This window comes from Nomascus leucogenys, chromosome 2 (assembly GCF_006542625.1).
Source record: "Nomascus leucogenys isolate Asia chromosome 2, Asia_NLE_v1, whole genome shotgun sequence".
Taxonomy (NCBI): Eukaryota; Metazoa; Chordata; class Mammalia; order Primates; family Hylobatidae; genus Nomascus; species Nomascus leucogenys.
In genome coordinates, this window is record NC_044382.1 from 18,585,797 (window position 1) to 18,606,512 (window position 20,716).

At 45.2% G+C, this 20,716-nt stretch overlaps 1 protein-coding gene across 13 annotated transcripts in view; it reads left to right on the forward strand.

The window, feature by feature from the left end:
• The first annotated feature begins 2,292 nt into the window (after nt 1-2,292).
• PWWP2A (PWWP domain containing 2A) overlaps nt 2,293-20,716 on the forward strand; it is a 64,384-nt gene continuing 45,960 nt past the window's right edge. For 10 of the 13 annotated variants that reach the window (XR_004032973.1, XR_004032974.1, XR_004032975.1 and 7 more), the window contains exon 1: nt 2,293-3,178. Coding sequence is in view for 4 of the 13 variants with exons in the window: in XM_030825718.1 (XP_030681578.1) it covers nt 2,595-3,178 (584 nt within the window). In the remaining 9 variants the exon portion in view is untranslated. Of the gene's footprint in view, nt 3,179-13,594; nt 13,665-20,716 lie in introns of all 13 variants that reach the window. The other 3 variants (XM_030825741.1, XM_030825742.1, XM_030825711.1) reach the window with 2 other exon arrangements.

Sequence of the window (20,716 nt, forward strand, 5' to 3'; positions counted from 1 at the left end):
TGTTGAATGAATGAATAAGTGAATGAACAATATATAACCAAATCTTTCTAGTATTAGGAGGCTTGAAGAGTAGTGGAGAAGAGACCTTGAAAGGTAAGGTGAGAACACAGAGAGGGCTTTGAAAGCCAAGCAGAAGAAGGTACACTCCATGTGAGCATTGGGAGCCAGTAGAAGCTCTTGAGTTACAGAATGAAATGGTGGCTTAGGACAATGACTTGGTATGCCACAATCTGCTATGAATCTGAAATGTAAATTACTCATTGCAGCATCTTGTAGTGAATTACTACAAGAGGTAATCAGGTCCCAGGACCCGAACTACATTTTTCTCCCTGTGGGAGATTGTACAATGTGAAACCTTAGGGACTAGGCATTTCATAGACTCTATGTTGTGTTTAATTAGTTGATCATGGTGAACTATAGACAAAGTATTATGGTGAAAAGCCTATAAGGCAGAATCTGTGTCTGCTTACTGCAAGTATCTAGCCTGAAGGAGATAACTCTTCGTTTAATGAATGATTGAGTGAAAGTCATGTACTTGGAAGGACCCAGGTTAGATAGGATCTGCTGCTAGCTAGCTGTATGACCCTTAAGATCTTATTATCTTTTTATTTTTATTTTTTTGAGATGGAGTTTCAGTCTTGTTGCCCAGAGTGGAGTGCAGTGGGCAGATCTCGGCTCTCTGCAACCTCTGCCTCCTGAGTTCAAGCAATTCTCTTGCCTCAGGTTTCCAAGTAGCTGGGATTACAGGCATGCGCCACCATGCTCAGCTAATTTTGTATTTTTAGTAGAGATGGGGTTTCACCATGTTGGTCAGGTTGTTCTCAAACTCCTGACCTTGGGTGATCCGCCTGCCTCGGCCTCCCAAAGTACTGGGATTACAGGCTTGAGCCACCGCGCTTGGCCCGCTTAGGATGTTTAACATGGCTAAGGCTTGGCTTCCTCATCTGTAAAAAAGGGAGAAGATTTAAGTCACAGGATTTTAAGTGAGAGTTTTGGGAAAATCTCTGGTACAAAATGAACACTAAGTACATTTGTTTCTTTCTGTATTTTTAAATGATATTCTGAAACTTCCCTGATTGGGATCTTCTACTGGCCTTTCCCCACGAGCCACTTGGTTTGAAATAGGCAGAGCATATGGTGATATTTGTTTATTGCTATTTTCAGTCTTTTCCATGTAAAACTGAAATTCTGACTATGCAATTTACCCGCTGAGTAACCTTGGGCACCCTCTTTGTGCCTCGAAATTTTAAGGATTGAGATGATATGCTATAGTGTTTGTATTAGTGCCTGGTACATGGTACTCAAAAGACACTAGCTGTAATTATTCTTCAGGACTTTATTTTTTTTTTACTTTCAATGCTAGCAGTTTTTCTACCCTTTCTTCTGTAGGCATTCTCCCAGAAAAAAGGCTGACTCTGAGGCGCCATTTGAGAGAAATAGGTTCAGTAGATTCTTCCAGAGATAACAAACGAAAAGACTTGACGTGGGAGTAAGAGAAGTAGGGGCGTCAGGACACTGAAGTGAGAAAGCTTTTGTTCTCGTGGCATTGGAGAAGCCAGGAAAGAAAAAGGCTTTAGCAGGGACCAGGTGTGTCCACTTTGCAGTGGATTTGGAGAGAACAAGCAGTGTTCACATGTCAGTTCAGCAATGTCTCAAGACTCCTTTCTGTAACAGTCATCAGTTTAATCCAGTGAGGATGGTGTCTCTCCTCTTTCATGAGCATTTTCCCATTTTTGAAATATTAGTAAGTAGGTACTTTGTTCCTAGGAAGTGGAGAGAAGTCAAGGAAAATGCTCATCGTACTCCTAGAAGTCAAGGAAAATACTCCTCGTATCCCTCATGGCAGCTGGAGCCAGCTGCTATGAGGCTATGGAGAACGTCTTGAACATTCTATTCCCCAGGACCTAGTGCAGTGACTAGCATAGTAGGCACTCAGAAAGTGTCTGTAGGATTGTATTTCAAACTTTACTTGTCTTTCCCAAAGAAGCCTGTCGTGCCCACACGCGGCCGCAAGAAGTCCGCGCCTAGAAATAACATTTATTCTAAGGATCTCTGCGCAGAGATTCTTGGGAAGCGGTTCCCCTCCCGCATTCCCTTGTTACTCCTCCCCTCGGCCGCCTTTGAAAGAAGTGGCACGCCACATGATTCCCTCCTTTCTCCCACCTCCGAAGACCTGACTGATAATGGGCAGGAGCGTAGGCCAACCATAAAACTTTATTTCCTCTTCCAGCCAATAGCAAGAGGCAATGAGTATATGGCTCCTCTTTTGTGACTTCCCCCGCCCCCTTTGATTCCGCCCCCTATTCCTCCACTCAGATTCCACACTTGACAACACGTCTGGCCAATGAGAAGTTCCTACTCTGCGTGGGAAGGATGGACTGACTAGATGATAGACGTCCATCCCTGGCCAATGGGCTATCAGAAGTGCGGGAGGGGTGTAGAATGGAACCAATGGCGAGGTGCCAAAAACGAGCATCAGGGAAAGGGCGGGACGAAAGTGTTCGCGGGAGGGAGGGGAAGGCCCAGGGAACCAAGCAGCGCTGCCGCCGCCGCCGCTGCAGCCGGAGTTAGAGGAGGGAGAAGCCAGGAAGAAAATGGCGGCTGTGGCTGCAGAGGCGGCAGCGACTGCAGCGTCCCCCGGGGAGGGGGGCGCCGGCGAGGCCGAGCCGGAGATGGAGCCCATCCCCGGCAGTGAGGCCGGCACTGACCCCCTCCCGGTCACGGCCACTGAAGCGTCTGTGCCGGATGGCGAGACCGACGGGCAGCAGTCCGCTCCTCAGGCCGACGAGCCGCCGCTCCCGCCGCCACCGCCGCCGCCGGGGGAGCTCGCCCGCAGCCCAGAGGCGGCGGGGCCGGAGCTGGAGGCTGAGGAGAAACTGTCCGTTCGGGTGGCGGAGTCAGCGGCAGCCGCGCCTCAGGGAGGGCCCGAACTTCCACCTTCTCCTGCATCGCCGCCGGAGCAGCCCCCGGCTCCCGAGGAGCGCGAGGAGCCGCCGCTGCCTCAGCCCGTAGCCCCGGCGCTCGTGCCGCCGGCGGGCGGGGACTCCACGGTGTCGCAACTGATCCCGGGCTCGGAGGTGCGGGTCACGCTGGACCACATCATTGAGGACGCGCTCGTCGTGTCGTTCCGCCTCGGGGAGAAGCTTTTCTCCGGGGTCCTCATGGATCTGTCCAAAAGGTACCGCGCCCGTCCGCAGCACGCTCCGGTCCGCTGGGTCCCCAGGGAGGGAGTGAGCCCGGGCGGCCCCCTCTCCCCGAGCCCTCGCTTCCCCGCTGCCCGGGGCCCCGCCCTCTGGTCCTGCGCGGCGCGTGGCGCGCGCTCCGAGTGGGGCAGGAGCGCGAGACCGGGAGAGGGCGGTCCCGGCCCCAGGTGGGCGCCTGCGGGGCAGGTGTGCCACCAGGTGGGAGGGCGCGGGTGCAAATGGGCTCACAGGTCTCACCCTTCACGCCTGGTCTTTTTCTGCGACTTGGCCTGGACTCACCGTCACTGGGCAGGTGGGTTAATGCAAGATGCAGATGGATTTTTGCAGAGAACGGCGTGTTGGACGGGGGGACGGGGGGGAGCGGGGAGAGGGGGCATTGCTTGCGAGGAGGCACTTGTCTGTCCTCAAATTAACGTTTAACTTTAGCAGTATTGGAGAAAGGGGTGTGTACATGGGGGTTCCCAAAAGGTTACCTGTCACTCCTTACAGGGGGAAGAGCATTTGTTAAAATGAACCTTTTAACTGTTATTCTTACGGTTAGAAGTCATTCCCGTTAGGTTAACCGTTCAAAAGAGAAGCATATTTTGCTAATTTTAATGATAGTTTTAAGAAAAGTTTAAAGAAGAGATTGGAGATTTTTAAAAAATCCTTTAATGTCAAGGTGGTGTAGCATAAAAATGTTCAAGTAACTTCTAACACCTGGGATACAGTTTATGTATTAAGGACAAGAAGGTTGAGTTCATCTACAAATTTGGCTTAACCACATTTTCATTTTTTGATTTAAAAAGTTTTTGGGCTCTGCTTTCAACAGGGGAAGAGAACCTGTTCTAAGTCTGGAGTTAACCTTTTTATTCTCTTCTTTTGCAGATATGAAGTGCAGAGACTCCCATTCACGGCTTTCCATTCTGTTTCCTGCAACAGCACACACTCTGATGGTATCTCACCTGTTTGCAATGGCTTATTAGTATGTTTTAAACTTGTTTGCTCTCCCATCAAGACCCAGGAATCCTTTCCCATTTGGGGAAAAAAGCCATTTAAAATTTCATATTGAAGTATGGTGTTTGGGGGGGAAAGATGAGAGCAGTTATTCTGTATTATTTAATCTCAAATATCTTTTTTTTTTTTTTGAGACGGAGTCTCACTCTGTCACCCAGGCTGGAGTGCAGTGGCGCCATATCGTCTCACTGCAACCTCCGCCTCCTGGGTTCAAGCGATTCTCCCGCCTCAGCCTCCCAAGTAGCTGGGACTACAGGTGTGCGCCACCACGCTGGTCTAATTTTTGTATTTTTTAAGTAGAGACGGGGTTTCACCATGTTGGCCAGGCTGGTCTTGAAATCCTGACCTCAGGTTATCCACCCGCCTCAGCCTCCCAAAGGGCTGGGATTACAGGCATGAGCCATCGTGCCCGGCCTGAAGTATCTTTTTTAAAAATAATTTTGGATTAGGGCATTTGCACTTCTGTTTATGTTTGTTTGTTTACTTATTTAATAGAGACAGGGTCTTGCTGTGCTGCCTAGGCTGGTCTTAGACTCCTGGGCTCAAGCGATCCTGCTGCCTTGGCCTCTCAAAGTGCTGAAATTACAGGCGTGAGCCACTGCGCTCAGCCTGCACTTCTGTTTTCATAATTAGAAAGCAGAATAAGGTGAGTGTGCTTTCTATTGAGGTATTTTATTTATTTATTTATTTATTTATTTATTTATTTATTTTTGAGACGGAGTTTCGCTCTTGTTGCCCAGGCTGCAATAGTACGATCTCTGCTCGCTGCAACCTCCACCTCCCTGGTTCAAGCGATTCTCCTACCTCAGTCTCCCAAGTAGCTGGGATTACAGGCATGTGCCACCACACCTGGCTAATTTTGTATTTTTAGTAGAGATGGGGTTTCACCATGTTGGTCAGGCTGGTCTCAAACTCCTGACCTCAGGTGATCCACCCACCTTGGCCTCCCAAAGTGCTGGGATTACAGGCATGAGCCACCTCGCCCGGCCTCTACTGATGTATATAATAGTGAGAGACACTCTGGTGTCTATGCTGTTGAATGAAACAGAAGAGATGGCCAGTGACTGTGTGAGAATCTGGATTTCAAATCTGCAAAAGGAAGGTGCAGAAGGTAAGTTGTTTTTGGAAATGGAATGGATAAGTGCTCATTGTATTAGTGCTTTATTTTTTAAAAATTTTCTTTGGTAGAGAATTGCTATTGAGTTTCGGTCTCATGCTATCAGTGTTTAGAAACAGCAATTTCTTTTGTTGGAGGAGCTATTCCTAATATGAACCTTTTCCATTTGAATATTCTGAAGTGAAAGGATCTTATTACTATAATTTACTTATTTATTTATTTTTTCCAAGACGGAGTCTTGCTCTGTCGCACAGGCTGGAGTGCAGTGGTGTGATCTCGGCTCACTGCAACCTCCGCCTCCCGGGCTGAAGCAATTCTCCTGCCTCAGCCTCCGGAGTAGCTGGGATTACAGGCACCCAGCACTTTGGGAGGCCAAGGCAGGCAGATCACTTGAGCACAGGAGTTCCAGAGGAGCCTGGGCAACGTGGTGAAACCCTGTCTCTACGAAAAAAATATAAAACTTAGCCGGGCGTGGTGGCTTGTGCCTGTGGTCCCAGCTACTTGGGAGGCTGAGGTGGGAGGATCTCTTGAGCCCTGGAGGTGGAGGTTGCAGTAGCTAAGATCACACAGTCCAGCCTGGGTGACAGAATGAGACCCTGTCTTAAAAAAATTGTGGAAATGTTGAGGAAATAAAACACTAAAATTTAGCAATTCAAGGAATTATTATTGGTCTAATGGTTGACTAGTTGGATTTCCTTTTTTTTTACAGTTTAATCTGGAAAAACGGACCTGCCAGTATATTTTGTAATTTGCACTTATGTTGATTGTACACTTTCATGTGCAGTTTTGGGGTTTACTGATGGATCCAGGAGACAGTGTTTTTTTTGTTTTTGTTTTTAAGAGGCAAGGTCTCGCTATGTTGCTCAGGCTGGAGTGCAGTGCTGGGATCGTAGCTCACTGTGTTCTTCTTCCACCTCAGCTTCCCAAATAGCTGGGACTACAAGTGCATACCACCACGCCTGGTTAATTTTTTTCCTTTTTTTGAGACGGAATCTTACTCTGCCACCCAGGCTGGAGTGCAGTGGCATAATCTCAGCTCAGTGCAACCTTCACCTCCTGGGTTCAAGCGAATCTCCTGCCTCAGCCTCCCGAGTAGCTGGGATTACAGGCACCCGCCACCACGCCTGGCTAATTTTTGTATTTTTAATAGAGACGGGGGTTTCACCATGTTGGTCAGGCTGGTCTCTAACTCCTGACCTCAGGTGCTCTGCCTACCTCGGTGTCTCAAAGTGCTGGGATTACAGGTGTGAGCCACCGTGCCCAGCCTGTTTTTGTATCTTTTGTAGAGATGGGGGTCTCACTATGTTGCTCAGGCTGGTCTCGTGCTCCTGGGCTCAAGCAATCCTCTGATTTTATGTTGGGATTACAGGCATAAGCCATTGCAGCCAGCCAGCTATATTTTCATCCAAATGAAACCTTGAGATTGAGCATAGAGACATGACTGCCAGTCCGTTTCAGAGACTAGGCTGGAACCCAGGGCTACTGAGTTTGTGCTCTTTTTTTTTTTTTTTTTGACAGAGTCTCCCTGTGTCACCCAGGCTGGAGTACAGTGGCATGATCTCAGCTCACTGCATCCTCCACCCCCCCGGGTTCAAGTGTTTCTCCTGCCGCAGCCTCCTGAGTAGCTGGGACTACAGGCACATGCCACCACGCCTGGCTAATTTTTTGTATTTTTTAGTAGGGACAGGGTTTCACCATATTGGCCAGGCTGGTCTCGAACTCCTGACCTCGTGATCTGCCTCGGCCTCCCAAAGTGCTGGGATTATAGGCGTGAGCCACTGCACTCGGCCACACCTGGCTAATTTTAAAATTTTTTGTAGAGATGGGGATCTTACCATGTTGCTCAGGCTGGTTGAACTCTTTTTTTTTTTTTTCCTTGAGACAGAGTCTCGCTCTGTCGCCCAGGCTGGAGTGCAATGGCACAATCTTGGCTCACTGCAACCTCGGCCTCCCGGGTTTAAGTGATTCTTCCGCCTCAGCCTCCCAAGTAGCTGGGATTACAGGCATGCTTCACCACGCCGGGCAAATTTTTGTATTTTTGTGGAGATGGGGTTTTACCGTGTTGGCCAGGCTGGTCTTTGAATTCCTGACCTCTGGTGATCCGCCCGCCTCGGCCTCTAAAAAGTGCTGGGATTACAGGCATGAGCCACTGTGCCTGGCCTGAACTCTTTTTTTTTTTTGAGACAGAGTCTCGCTCTGTCACCCAGGCTGGAGTGCAGTAGTGTGATCTTGGCTCACTGCAACCTCAGGCTCCGGAGTTCAAGGGATTGTAGTAGAGACTGGGTTTCGCCATGTTGGCCAGGCGCATCTTGAACTCCTGACCTCAAGTGATCCTCCTGCTTCGGCCTCCCAAAGTGCTGGGGATTACAGGCTTGAGCCACTGCGCCAGGTCTGAACTCTTGGCCTCAAGCCATCCTCCCATTTCTACACTCCCAAAGTGTTGGGATTACAGGTGTGAGCCACTGCACCCAGCCAAGATACTTTAGACTCTACTAAGGCCATATTCATCAGTTGCTTTAAAGTAATTTGTATCTTGGTGGGCCATTGAATTCAACCTCTAGGTAAAAATTAGGAGCTTTCTATGAGTGCCCATTATATGCTAGACATTGTACCTCATGCTTTAGTTTGTTTTTTTTTTTTTTTTTTTTTTTTTTGAGACGGAGTCTCGCTCTGTCGCCCAGGCTGGAGTGCAGTGGCGCAATCTCGGCTCACTGCAAGCTCCGCCTCCCGGGTTCACGCCATTCTCCTGCCTCAGCCTCTCCAAGTAGCTGGGACTACAGGCGCCCGCCACTATGCCTGGCTAATTTTTTTTTTGTATTTTTAGTAGAGACGGGGTTTCACCGTGGTCTCGATCTCCTGACCTCGTGATCTGCCCGCCTCGGCCTCCCAAAGTGCTGGGATTACAAGCGTGAGCCACCGTGCCCGGCCGCTTTAGTTTTTTTTTTTTTTATAACCTTGGTAGTGTTTTTAATTTACACAGGAGGCAATGGAGGCTCATTTAATTTGGCCAGTTAACTTGTAAGTGGCAAAGCAAGGATTCAGATGTAGGTTGATCCCATTCTAAAACCTCTGCTTTTTCTACTTGCATATTAGAAAGCTAGTTGGGCTAAGTTTTAGTTTAAGCAGAAAGTAAAGAATGGCATGTTGCTGAAAGTTGCGTATTTCTGAAAGTTAGTGCTTCTCTTGATTTCATTGCCTGTGTGGAGATAATGTAAAGAATATGGGTGTTGGAGCCAGGCAGATTCTTTAGTTGGGTAAAAGCCGTGAAACCTGGCGCTGGAGACTCCGCTAGTTCCTTAGCTGAATACCGAGAAATACATAGTAAGCTCTGAAGTTTTGGTTCTTGCCTCTCCAATGAGATTAACATTTGGGAGACTAAATGTGTAATGTATTTGTGCTTTTCTTCAGTCTTCAAAAGGGCTAGTTATTGCTTTTATAAATTTCTTCCATATTTTATGCTGACATTATGCATAGTATAGAAATGTCTTTGTAAAATTGGAAGAGCTATCTACTGTGTGGAAAAGGTGTTTGAGTCTGGAACACAGGATTTAATATATGTGTGGATGACTAAGAGTCTGCTTTTGAAATCATTTGAAATGCCCCCCCTCCCTGTTGTATTATTATTTTTTGCATTATTTTCAGATTTATTTGGTTGGAGAACACATTTCTGAGGAGAATCATTCTGTGAAAAAAAAAGGAGCTGGACATACATAACTCAAGAAAAGAAAGTGGTACTAAATAGTAAATTATTGACTGGACAGAGTGTTAGGGTGCTTGGGCTTTTTTTCTTTTTTTTTTTTTTTGAGACAGAGTCTCGCTCCTTTCACCCAGGCTGGAGTGCGGTCGCGGGACTTTGGCTCACTGCAACCACCATCTCCCTGGTTCAAGCAATTCCCTGCCTCAGCCTCCTGAGTAGCTGGGATTACTGGCGCACACCACCACGCCCAGCTAATTTTTTTGTATTTTTAGTAGAGACAGCGTTTCATCATGTTGGCCAGACTGGTCTTGAACTCCTGAGCTCAGGCAGTCCTCCACCTCGGCCTCCCAAAGTGTTGGGATTACAGGTGTGAGCCACCACTCCTGGCCTGGGCTTTAATTTCTAATATTGGTACTAGCCTCCCCTATTAGCACTGTGCCTTTGGGTGAATCATTGTGCCTTACTAAGCTCCATTTCCTAGTTCTTAGGCTAATTGATTTAGTTTTGGGCAGTTCACTTAGACACAAACTTTATGCCTCAGTTTATATGTAATATGAACAGAATGACCAGGTGGCCTGGTTTTCCCTGTACTACCCTGGTTTGTTATGTCCTCCTTTCTATCTTCTAGGTAGCTTTCTTTGGCCCATAAATGACACAGTAATTTTGAGGATATTTTTAGTATCTGGTTAAAATCAGATTTTGTTTAGCATTGTATTTACTCAACACTGGATGCCTGGCCGGGTGTGGTGGCTCATGCCTGTAATCGCAGCAAATTGGGAGGCTGAGGTGGGTGGATCACCTAAGGTCAGGAGTTCAAGACCATCCTGGCCAACATGTGGAAACCCTGCCTTTACTAAAAATACAAAAAATTATCTGGGCGTGGTGGCATGCACCTATAATCCCAGCTACTCAGGAGGCTGAGGCAGGAGAATTGCTTGAACCTGGGAGGTGGAGGCTGCAGTGAGCCGAGATGGCACCACTGCACTCTAGCCTGGGTGACAGAGCGAGACTTTTTCTAAAAAGAACTGGATGCCTTTAAGTGAAGCATGCATTCTCTAGCTTACTCTGTGCTCTTTTTTTCTTTTTTCTTTTTTTCGAGAAAGGGTCTTGCTATGTCACCCAGGCCAGAATGCAGTGGCACACTCACCACTGCAGCCTCAACCTCCTGGGCTCAAGCAATCCTCCCACATCAGCCTCCCAAATAGCTGCAGCTACGGGTGCATGCCACCATGCCTGGCTAATTTGCGTCATTTTGGTGGAGACAGGGTTTCGCTTTGTTGCCCAGGCTCATCCGCCTCTGCCTCTCAAAGTGTTGGGATTACAGGCGTAAGCCACAGCACCTGGCCACTGTTGTTTTATACCAGCTCTCTTAGTTTAAATTACCTGCCTGCTTCTGAGCCCCTTAGCAATGTCTAATGACAATAGTCTAAATGCTAGCAGATGAGAAGAATCAACCCTACAAATTCAGTTTGGGTTTTCCTGTTTTCATTTTGTCCTTAATCTTAGCTTTTAAAATTTTGACATACAGTTAAGCATTCCTTCAGGATTCTAAACTGTCTTAATGATTATTTTATTTATTTGTTTAGAGACAGGGTCTCACTTTATCACAGAGACTGGAGTGCAGTCGTGTGATCATAGCTTACTGCAGCCTTGAACTCCTGGGTCCAAGCGATCCTCCCACCCCAGCCTCCCATGTACCTGGGACTAGAGGTTCATGCCGCTGTGCCTGGCGAGTTAAGAAAAAAAAAAAAGTGTCAGGCGCGGTGGCTCACGCCTGTAATACCAGCACTTTGGGAGGCCGAGGTGGGCGAATCACCTGACGTCAGGAGTTGAAGACCAGCCTGACCAATATGATGAAACCCTGTCACTACTAAAAATACAAAAATTAGCCGGGTGTAGTGGCATGTGCCTGTAATCCCAGCTACTTGGGAGGCTGAGACTGGAGAGTCGCTTGAACCCGGGAGGTAGAGGTTGCAGTGAGCCAAGATCACGCTATTGCACTGCAGCCTGGGCAACAAGAGCAAAACTCTGTCTCAAAAAATATATATATATTTTTTGTAGAAACTGGGTCTTGCTATGTTGCCCAGGCTGGTTGCAACCTCCTGGCCTCAAGTGACTAGTAATCCACCCTCCTTGGCCTCCCACAGTGCTAGGATTACAGGCATGAGCCACTGCACCCAGCTTAAATGATTATTATAGACAAAATAATAAATCATTGGTGTGTCATGTTTTTGTTGATTTTTTTTTTTATAGACAGAGTCTTGCTCAGGTTCAAGTAATTTTCTTGTCTCAGCCTCCTGAGTAGCTGGGAGTACAGGTTTGTACCACCAAGCCCGGGTAAGTTTGGTATTTTTAGTAGAGACGGATTTCACCATGTTGGCCAGGCTGGTTTCAAACTCCTGACCTCAGGTGATCTGCTTGCCTTGGCCTCCCAAAATGATGGGATTACAGGCGTGAGCCACCACACCCAGCCTTTTTGTTGAACTTTATTTTTTTATTTTATTTTATTTCATTTTGAGACGGAGTTTCGCTCTTGTTGCCCAGGCTGGAGTGCAGTGGCATGATCTCGGCTCACCACAACCTCTGCCTCCTGGGTTCAAGTGATTCTCCTGCCTCAGCTTGCTGAGTAGCTGTGATTACAGGCATGCGCCACTACACCTGGCTAATTTTGTATTTTTAGCAGAGACGGGGATTCTCCGTGTAGGTCAGGCTGGTCTTGAACTCCTGACCTTAGGTAATCCACCTGCCTCGGCCTCCCAAAGTGCCGGGATTACAGGCTTGAGCCACCACGTCCGGCCAGTGCAGATATCTAAAAAGATAGGGACTTTAAAAACAACAATCTTACTATCATTATTACACCTGAAATAATAGCAGTAATCCTTTTATATCATCAAATATTCAGTCACTGTTAAAATGTCAGACTGTTGGCCCGGCACCTTAGGAGGCTGAGGCAGCTGGATCCCTTGAAGGCAGGAGTTCGAGACCAGCTTGGCCAACATGATGATACCCTATCTCTACTATAAAAATAAAAAAAATTAGCCGGGCATGGTGGCGTGTGCCTGTAATCCCAGTTACTCGGGAGGCTGAGGCAAGAGAACCACTGGAATCCGGGAGGCGGAGGCTGCAGTGAGCTGAGATTGTGCCATTGCACTCCAGCCTGGGTGACAGGGCAAGACTCCGTCTCAAAAAAAGGAAAAAAAAAAGGACTGTCAAGATTAATAGCTGAAGACTGTTCAGTTTTCAAATTAGGATCCAAATAAAGCTCATACGTTGCAATTGGTTGATTTTCTTGTCCTTTTCATCTGTAGTTCTGCTGTTACTTTTATTCACTTGCAATTTACCGTTAATCCATGGACTTTGTAAAATTTTTTACATTCTGGATATATATATATATATATATATATATATATATATATATTTTTTTTTTTTTTTTTTTCCCAGTTGCATCCTCTTGCATTTCCTTGTTTTAAAATAGTTATTGTCCCTCAGGAACAAACTGAAAGGGCAAGAACCACAGCCTTATCAAGGCCTCTCTTAAAAGCCTCTCCATGTTTTGGGTCAGTAGAAATGATTATGGATATCTTACCTGCTGGCAAGCTTTTAGGTCTATCCCTTAAACACAGTCCTAAGTTTAGTAATTGCAGACATAAGAAAATTGAACCACTCAAGACTATTTGCAAAGAGCAAAAGCCTTCAGCCCAGGCTTCTGAAGAGGTAGTTCTTCACTCCTCATAGTTATAAAGCCACCTGGAAATCCTTAAAAATCTTCTTACAGAAGCTTTTAAATGGGGGGAAAAAAGGGAAAAAATCCTGAAAGGTCTTTCTGAATCATTTTTTTTGGAGCAGGGGATGTGACAGGAAATAAGGAATCATGAAGTCAAGGTTTATGCTTGAAAATGCTTGTGTAGCCGGGTGCAGTGGATCATGACTGTAATCCTAGCATTTTGGGAGGCTGAGGTGGGTGGATCACTTGAGGCCAGGAGTTTGAGACCAGCCTGGCCAACATGGCGAAACCCCATCTCTACTAAAAATACAAAAATTAGCCAGGTGTGGTGGTGTGCACCTGTAATCCCAGCTCTTCAGGAGGCTGAGGCACGAGAATTGCTTGAACCTGGGAGGCAGAGGTTGCAGTGAGTTGAGATTGTGCCACTGCACTCCAGCCTGGGTGACAGAGTGAGACTCTATCTGAAGAAAAAAAATAAAAACTTGTGTGGCTGGGCATGGTGTCTCTTGCCTGTAATGCCAGCACTTTGGGAGATTGAGGCAGGAAGATCACATGAACCTTGAAGTTTGAACCAGCCTTGGCAACATACTGAGACCCCATCTCTTAAAAAAATGCTTGTGCATTTTAAGTTAGTGGTATATGCGTATTAAAGGGTGTAGCTAGCTGTATTTCAGAATTGATATTTTTACAAATACCGACTGTGTGTGTGTGTACATGGGGGTACTGTTGCATTAAAAATAATTGATGATTTCCTTAGGAAACTTCAGTTTTCACTAAGTTCTTAAAAGCAATTTGTAGAAAATTTACTTGTTTTTTGAGGAAATATAAACCAAGACAATGATTTCTTTTCTTTACAGAGACCATGAAACGTATGGTGCAATAGCCCTACTTTTGGTGGGAAAAATATACAGCCATTCTGGTGAAGCAGTGAGTAGTGGTATCAGTAGCTTATACTACAGTGTCCAGGTTGAGAACTTAGGCCCTCAAGTAGTATGCTTGAATGATTGTGTTGTGGTACATTATAAGTAATATTTTTTTGGTGATTATTCTGCTTATATGCCAAGATGTCAATAAAGGCTTTACACAGTGAAACAGAGAAGAGGCAAGTGCCAGTCACTCCCTGACCCACACAGCTTTAGGACGCCCACTACTGTGCAGTATGTGTTGAGAGTGAGCTCTTCCATTGCATGTTGCATTAATATGATCTTTTTCAGAAGTGATTATTAGTTGGGCATTAAACCTGGTTTCATTCTGAGTCTAAAGAATCCTCCGGGCCACTCTGCCTGTGGGGTAGCCCTGCTCTGTCTATGGAGAAGCTACTCTAGCAAAAAAAAAAAAAGTGAAAAAAAAAATCCTTTAACAAATTATGGAATTAAAAATAAAACTTAAAAATAGATTTTATACACTAACTAGATGTGTTATATACAAACTATGCTAGGCATGTTTTATTGGACTTAGGGTTTCCTTTTTTTTTATTTTTGAGATGGGTCTCACTTTTGTCGCCCAGGCCAGAGTGCAGTGGTGCGATCTCGGCTCACTGGAACCTCCGCCTTCCAGGTTCAAACAATTCTTGTGCCTCAGCCTTCCTAGTAGCTGGGATTTCAGGTGCCTGCCACCATCTCTGGCTAATTTTTGTATTTTTAGTAGAGACAGAGTTTCACCATATTGGCCACGCTGCTCTTGGACTCCTGGCCTCGGCCTCCCAAAATGCTGGGATTACAGGCATGAGCCACAGCACCCGGCCTGGACTGGGATTTCTGATGAGGTTTTCAACCTCTTACTGTAAATAAGACTGTACTCTACTGTGTACTATTTTAAAGTAAAGCTCTTGTTGAAACAAGGTCTAATCTTCCTAAGATCAGGTTTTCTGTGGGACTACTAAGGAGTTTATATATTATGTGCTTATCTTCACTGTAATGGCTGAGTTAATTTCATATTGATAAAAAATGAAAGATGTGTTAGTAGTCATTTTTGCCTATAAAGTACATCATTATTTCCTGGTATTTATTTACCCTGTTTTCCCTAAATTCTTGAGTAAATTCAGACACACAGTACCAGAACAGAAGCTTGTTGTAGTGGCAGGTATTGCAAGAAAGTAATTGGAGATTAAGTTATATTCTAGGTAGATTTAATATAGAATGCCTTTACTAAACACTTTTGGGCAGTGGTTGTCAAAACAAGTGTGCATAGATTTCTGAGCTTCATTCCATCATTTTGCATTTTAAACAAAGTGATTCTGATACAGAAGATTCTTGGACCATATTTGGAGATAACTGATTTTTAGGGGATAGTTTGCCAAAGTATTTAATAGAACAATCAATTTGTTAAGCCTGTTTTAAAGGTTACCGGTTAAGGCCGGTCATGGTGGCTCATGCCTGTAATCCCAGCACTTTGGGAGGCCAAGGTGGGTGGCTCATTTGAGGCCAGGAGTTTGAGACCAGCCTGGCCAACATGGTGAAGCCCCGTATCTACAAAAAATACAAAAAAATTAGTCGGGCGTGGTGGTGTGTGCCTGTAATTGGGAGGCTGAGACATGAGAATCACTTGAGCCCAGGAGGTGAAGGTTGCAGTGAGCTGAGATCTCCCCACTGCACTCCAGCCTGGGTGAAGGAGTGAGACTCTGTCTCAAAAAAAAAAAGTTAATGGTTAGTTAACAATGAGACATAATTACAAACTAAGCAATGTATCATATGTGGGGATGGGCAACTTGGGTGGCTGATCTAAATCCTTATTGTAGAGCTGGTAATTAGTCTTGCAAATGATTTCCTGAATCTATAAGTTTAAGTTTAAGCAGTCCATAATTTTCATTTCTTTACCTTGAACCAATTTTATGTAATTGGCTTACTATAGAATAGTGGATTTTAGCCTTTTAAAACTCATAATCCCTATAATACTTAATTTCACTTTTTTGCATATTTCTTGTTTTTTTAAATGTGTGAGGTTTTAAATTTTTGTTTATTTTTTCTTGCATATTTCTACAATCTAAGAAGGTTGCCAAGTTTTACTTTCTGTATTTTATAGTAGCTACTATGTATTTTCAATTTCTGTGCTAAGTCCTGTGCCAAATACTTTGTTTACATTGTTTCATTTAACTCTGGCAAATCTGCTGAAGTAAATTCTATTAATCCCCATTTCATAGATAGACAGCAAGGCTCAGAGGTTACTTAAGCAAAATTGCCTAAAATTGTAAATGGTAGATAATAGTAGATATGTTCAAGATGCCTTTTTGAATGATACACAATTCTCCGGGGTTTGAAAACCTTGTTCTAATTAAAATGTACTTAACTATATTTTGCCATACCACTTAGTTTATGGTTTTGCTGGGGAGTTAACCTGGCAGTTAGAAATAAGAGTTCTCTGTTCCTCACTTACCTAGGCAACAGCTATTTGCTGTAAACATTAATTGCTCTTCAGTTCAATATAGTGAACTTTGGACATTTTTGGAAATCATTTCTTCTACATGGTCCTGGGTCTTAAATTAGATAACATGCTGTTTTGCCTTGATTGGCTTGGATCTGGCAGTAGTGAAACCTGCTTGTTCATAAGAGGAAGTACAAATTGTCAGCTTTGAAGCCTGTTAAGTACAGGTCAGTGTTTAGTAAGTGCTGGATGACTGAATTTGAAAAGGATTTCAGACTAAAATAAGTTGTTAGGCAACCTTTCTTTGAGGAATTTTTTTTTTTTTTTTTTTTTTGAGATGGCGTCTCATTCTGTCACCCAGTCTGGAGTGCAATGGTGTGATCTCGGCTCACTGTAACCTCTGCCTCCCGAGTTCAAGCGATTCTCCTGTCTCCGCCTACCAAGCAGCTGGGACCACAGACGTGTGCCACCATGCCTGGCTAGTTTTTTTGTATTTTTAGTGGAGATGGGGTTTCACCATGTTGGCCAGGCTGGTCTCGAACTCCTGACCTCAGGTGATCCTCCCACCTTGGTCTCCCATAAAAAAGATTATTTTATGCCGGCATTTAATTTATTTGGAAAATGTCAAGTATGTTGCTGTAAGTGATGTATTAATACAAAAATGAAATCAAGATTTGTCTGATCCTAAAAATATTTTGCGGCTGGGCACGGTGGCTCACGCCTGTAATCCCAGCACTTTGGGAGGCCGAGGTGGGCGGATCACGAGGTCAGGAGATCGAGGCTAACACGGTGAAACCCTGTCTCTACTAAAAAACACAAAAACAAAATTAGCCAGGCATGGTGGCGGGCGCCTGTAGTCTGAGCTACTCAGGAGGCTGAGGCAGGAGAGTGGCGTGAACCCGGGAGGCGGAGCTTGCAGTGAGCCGAGATCGTGCCACTGCACTCCAGCCTGGGTGACAGCGGAGACAACGTCTCAAAAAAAAAAAAAATTTTTTTGCCCACTTTGTGACTATTATAATTTTCTTGGATAGTTATTTAAAAAGGAATTTCCATTTAGGGAGTTAAATAATGTGAATGCTATACAGATGTTATTTTTTCTTTTGAAAAGACTGAAGCATAAGTGTTTTCTATATCTATAGTTGTTTCCTTTTTTTTCCTTTGTTGTTGAGACGGAGTCTCACTCTGCCTTCCAGGCTGGAGTGCAGTGGTGCGATCTGGGCTTACTGCAAGCTCCGCCTCCTGGGTTCACGCCATTCTCCTGCCTCAGTCTCCCGAGTAGCTGGGACTACAGGTGCCCGCCACCACGCCTGGCTAATTTTTTTTTGTATTTGTAGTAGAGACAGGGTTTCACTGTGTTAGCCAGGATGGTCTTGATCTCCTGACCTCGTGATCCGTCCGCCTCAGCCTCCCAAAGTGCTGGGATTACAGGCGTGAGCCACTGTGCCCGGCCAGTTGTTTCCATTTTTATTTCCAAACTTAATTATACAGGTAAGGTTTTTTAGAGGATTGTTTGAAGGCATGTGATTGGGAGCTTAAAATGTAAATTATTAGAGTTTGAACTTTTCCCCCTCCAGAGCTGCCTGTGATTTATAAAAGAAGATTGAATAGACTTTTTTTAAAGATTGAGTAATTTTTTTTTTCTTTTATTGAGACAATCTTGCGCTGTTGCCCAGGCTGGAGCACAGTGGCACAATCTTGGCTCACTGCAACCTCTGCGTCCTGAGTTCAAGTGATTCTTGTGTGTCAGCTTCCCGAGTAGCTGAGATTACAGGTGTGCACCACTGCATCTGGCTAATTTCTTTGTATTTTTAGTAGAGATGGGGTTTCACCGTGTTGGCCAGACTGGTCTTGAACTCCTGGCCTCAAGTGATCTGCTTGCCTGGGCCTCCCAAAGTGCTGCAGTTATAGGCGTGAGCCACTGTGCCCGGCCAAGATTGAGTAATTTCTTATGGTCAGAAAGATCTTTATTTTTTCAGCCTTTCTCCACACCAGTTGATTTTATAAGATACTGTTTTTAATATTGCTAAAGTCATCTTCCCTCCCACCCCCCATGTATTTGAGTACTCTGCAGACTGCCCTTGTAATACTTGGAGCTTTTAATTAAAAAATTATCCAATGACATACAGTAAATAAAATCAAATACATTTTATTTTTAATATAATAATAGCTACCATATATTTTGCCCACCTACTGTGTACTAGACCCTACGGTATAAGCACTCGTGTATGTATTCTTACTTAATCTTGCTGAAAATTCTATCGTGATTGTTGACTGCAATTCGAAAATACAAAAAGCTCAGAAAACTGGACTTCTTTTGTTACCTTTTTGGTGACAAAACCTAACCTGACCTGCAGTGATGTAAGGCTCTTTTACCTATTTATCCATTCATTTAGTGTGAATATGCTTTCATTTTATTTCAATGCTGAAATATTAAATGCTTGATAATGGCATGCTTATTATCTTCTGGAAACCAGAAAAATTGTGAATTCTGAAGGCTGTCTACCACTTCAGGACAGAAAAGAGCATGCGGGCCTGTTAGCTCCCTCAGTGTCTTGATGGAGAAGAGAAGTTAAGTAACTTAATGAAATGAGGGGAGACAGTGGTTAAGAACCTGACTTTGGGCCACTTCCTGGATACATATACTGGCTCTACTGGAAGAGCCACTAGGGGATCACTTTCCTTTTCTGTGCTTTAGTTTCTTCAGTTATACAATAGGGATAGTAATAGTACTTTACTGTGGTGATTAAATCAATTAATGTAACTACACATTTAACAATAGTGCCTTGTATATAGTAAGTGCTATATAAGTATTAACTATTACTACTTTTTTTTTTTTGAGACGGAGCTTCGCTCTTGTTGCCCAGGCTGGAGTGCAATGGCATGATCTTGGCTCGCTGCAACCTCTGCCTCCTGGGTTCAAGTGATTCTCCTGCCTCAGTCTCCTGAGTAGCTGGGATTACAGGCATGCGCCACCATGCCCAGCTAATTTTGTATGTTTCTCCATGTTGGTCAGGCTGGTCTCAAACTCCCAACCTCAGGTGATCCGCCTGCTTTGGCCTCCCAAAGTGCTGGGATTACAGGTGTGAGCCACTGTGCCTGGCCAAACTATTATTACTTTTATGAAGTAGGTGCTAAGTGGCAGAACTATAATAGGATGAATGTGACAGTAGTTTCTTCTTTTTCTTTATTTTTTTGAGACGGAGTCTCACCTGGTTGCCCAGGCTGGAGTGCAGTGGCGTGATCTTGGCTCACCGCAACCTCCGCCTCCTGGGGTCAAGCGATTCTCCTGCCTCAGCCTCCTGAGTAGCTGGGACTGCAGGTGTGCACCACCACGCCTGGCTAATTTTTTTGTATTTTCAGTAGAGACGGAGTTTTACCATATTGGCCAGGCTGGTCTCCAACTCCTGACCTCAAGTGCTGGGATCACAGGCGTTAGCCACTGTGCCTGACCTGACAGTAGCTTTTGAAGTCACTTAACATGGGTTTGCTTTTGAATATCCACTGAACCTGCACCCTGTTGTACTGTGGCCTACGGTATAATAGGAGCATCTTTAAAATGCTTTGAAAGGATCTGTAGAAGTTTCAGATAATACCTGTGAAGTATTACTTTCCTTTTTTTTTTTTTTTTTTTTTTTTGAGACGGAGTCTCGCTCTGTTGCCCAGGCTGGAGTGCAGTGGCGCGATCTCACTGCAAGCTCTGCCTCCTGGGTTCATGCCATTCTCTTGCCTCAGTCTCCTGGTTACTACAGACGCCCGCCACCATGCCCGGATAATTTTTTTTTTTTTTGTATTTTTAGTAGAGACGGGGTTTCACCGTGTTAGCCAGGATGGTCTCAATATCCTGACCTTGTGACCTGCCCGCCTCAGCCTCCCAAAGTACCGGGGTTACAGGCGAGAGCCACCACACCCAGCCTCCCTTTTTTTTTTTTTTTTTTTTTGCTTTGAGACGGAGTCTCACTCTGTCACTCAGGCTGGAGTGCAATGGTGAGATCTCGGCTCACTGCAAGCTCCGCCTCCCTGATTCACGCCATTCTCCTGCCTCAGCCTCCCGAGTAGCTAGGACTGCAGGTGCCCACCACCACACCCGGCTAATTTTTTGTATTTTTTTGTATTTTTGGTAGAGACAGGGTTTCACCGTATAAGCCAGGATGGTCTCACCGTATAAGCCAGGATGGTCTCGATCTGCTGACCTCGTGATCCACCCACCTCAGCCTCCCAAAGTGCTGGGATTACAGGTGTGAGCCATCGCACCCAGCCTGTTTCTGTTTTTTGAGATGGAGTCTCACTGTCGCCAGGCTGGAGTGCAGTGGCGCGGTCTCGGCTCACTGCAACCTCCACCTCCTGGGTTCAAGTGATTCTCTTGCCTGAGCCTCCCGAGTAGCTTTGATTCCAGGCATGTGCCGCCACACCCAGCTAATTTTTGTATTTTTAGTAGAGACAGAGTTTCACCATGTTGACCAGGATGGTCTCGATCTCCTGACCTCATGATCTGCCCGCTTCGGCCTCCCAAAGTGCTGTGATTACAGGTGTGAGCCTCCACACCTGGCCTACTTTCTCCTTTTAATTTGGAAGAATGACAGAATTTTACTAGGGAATGAGGTTAACAGTTGCTTGCACAG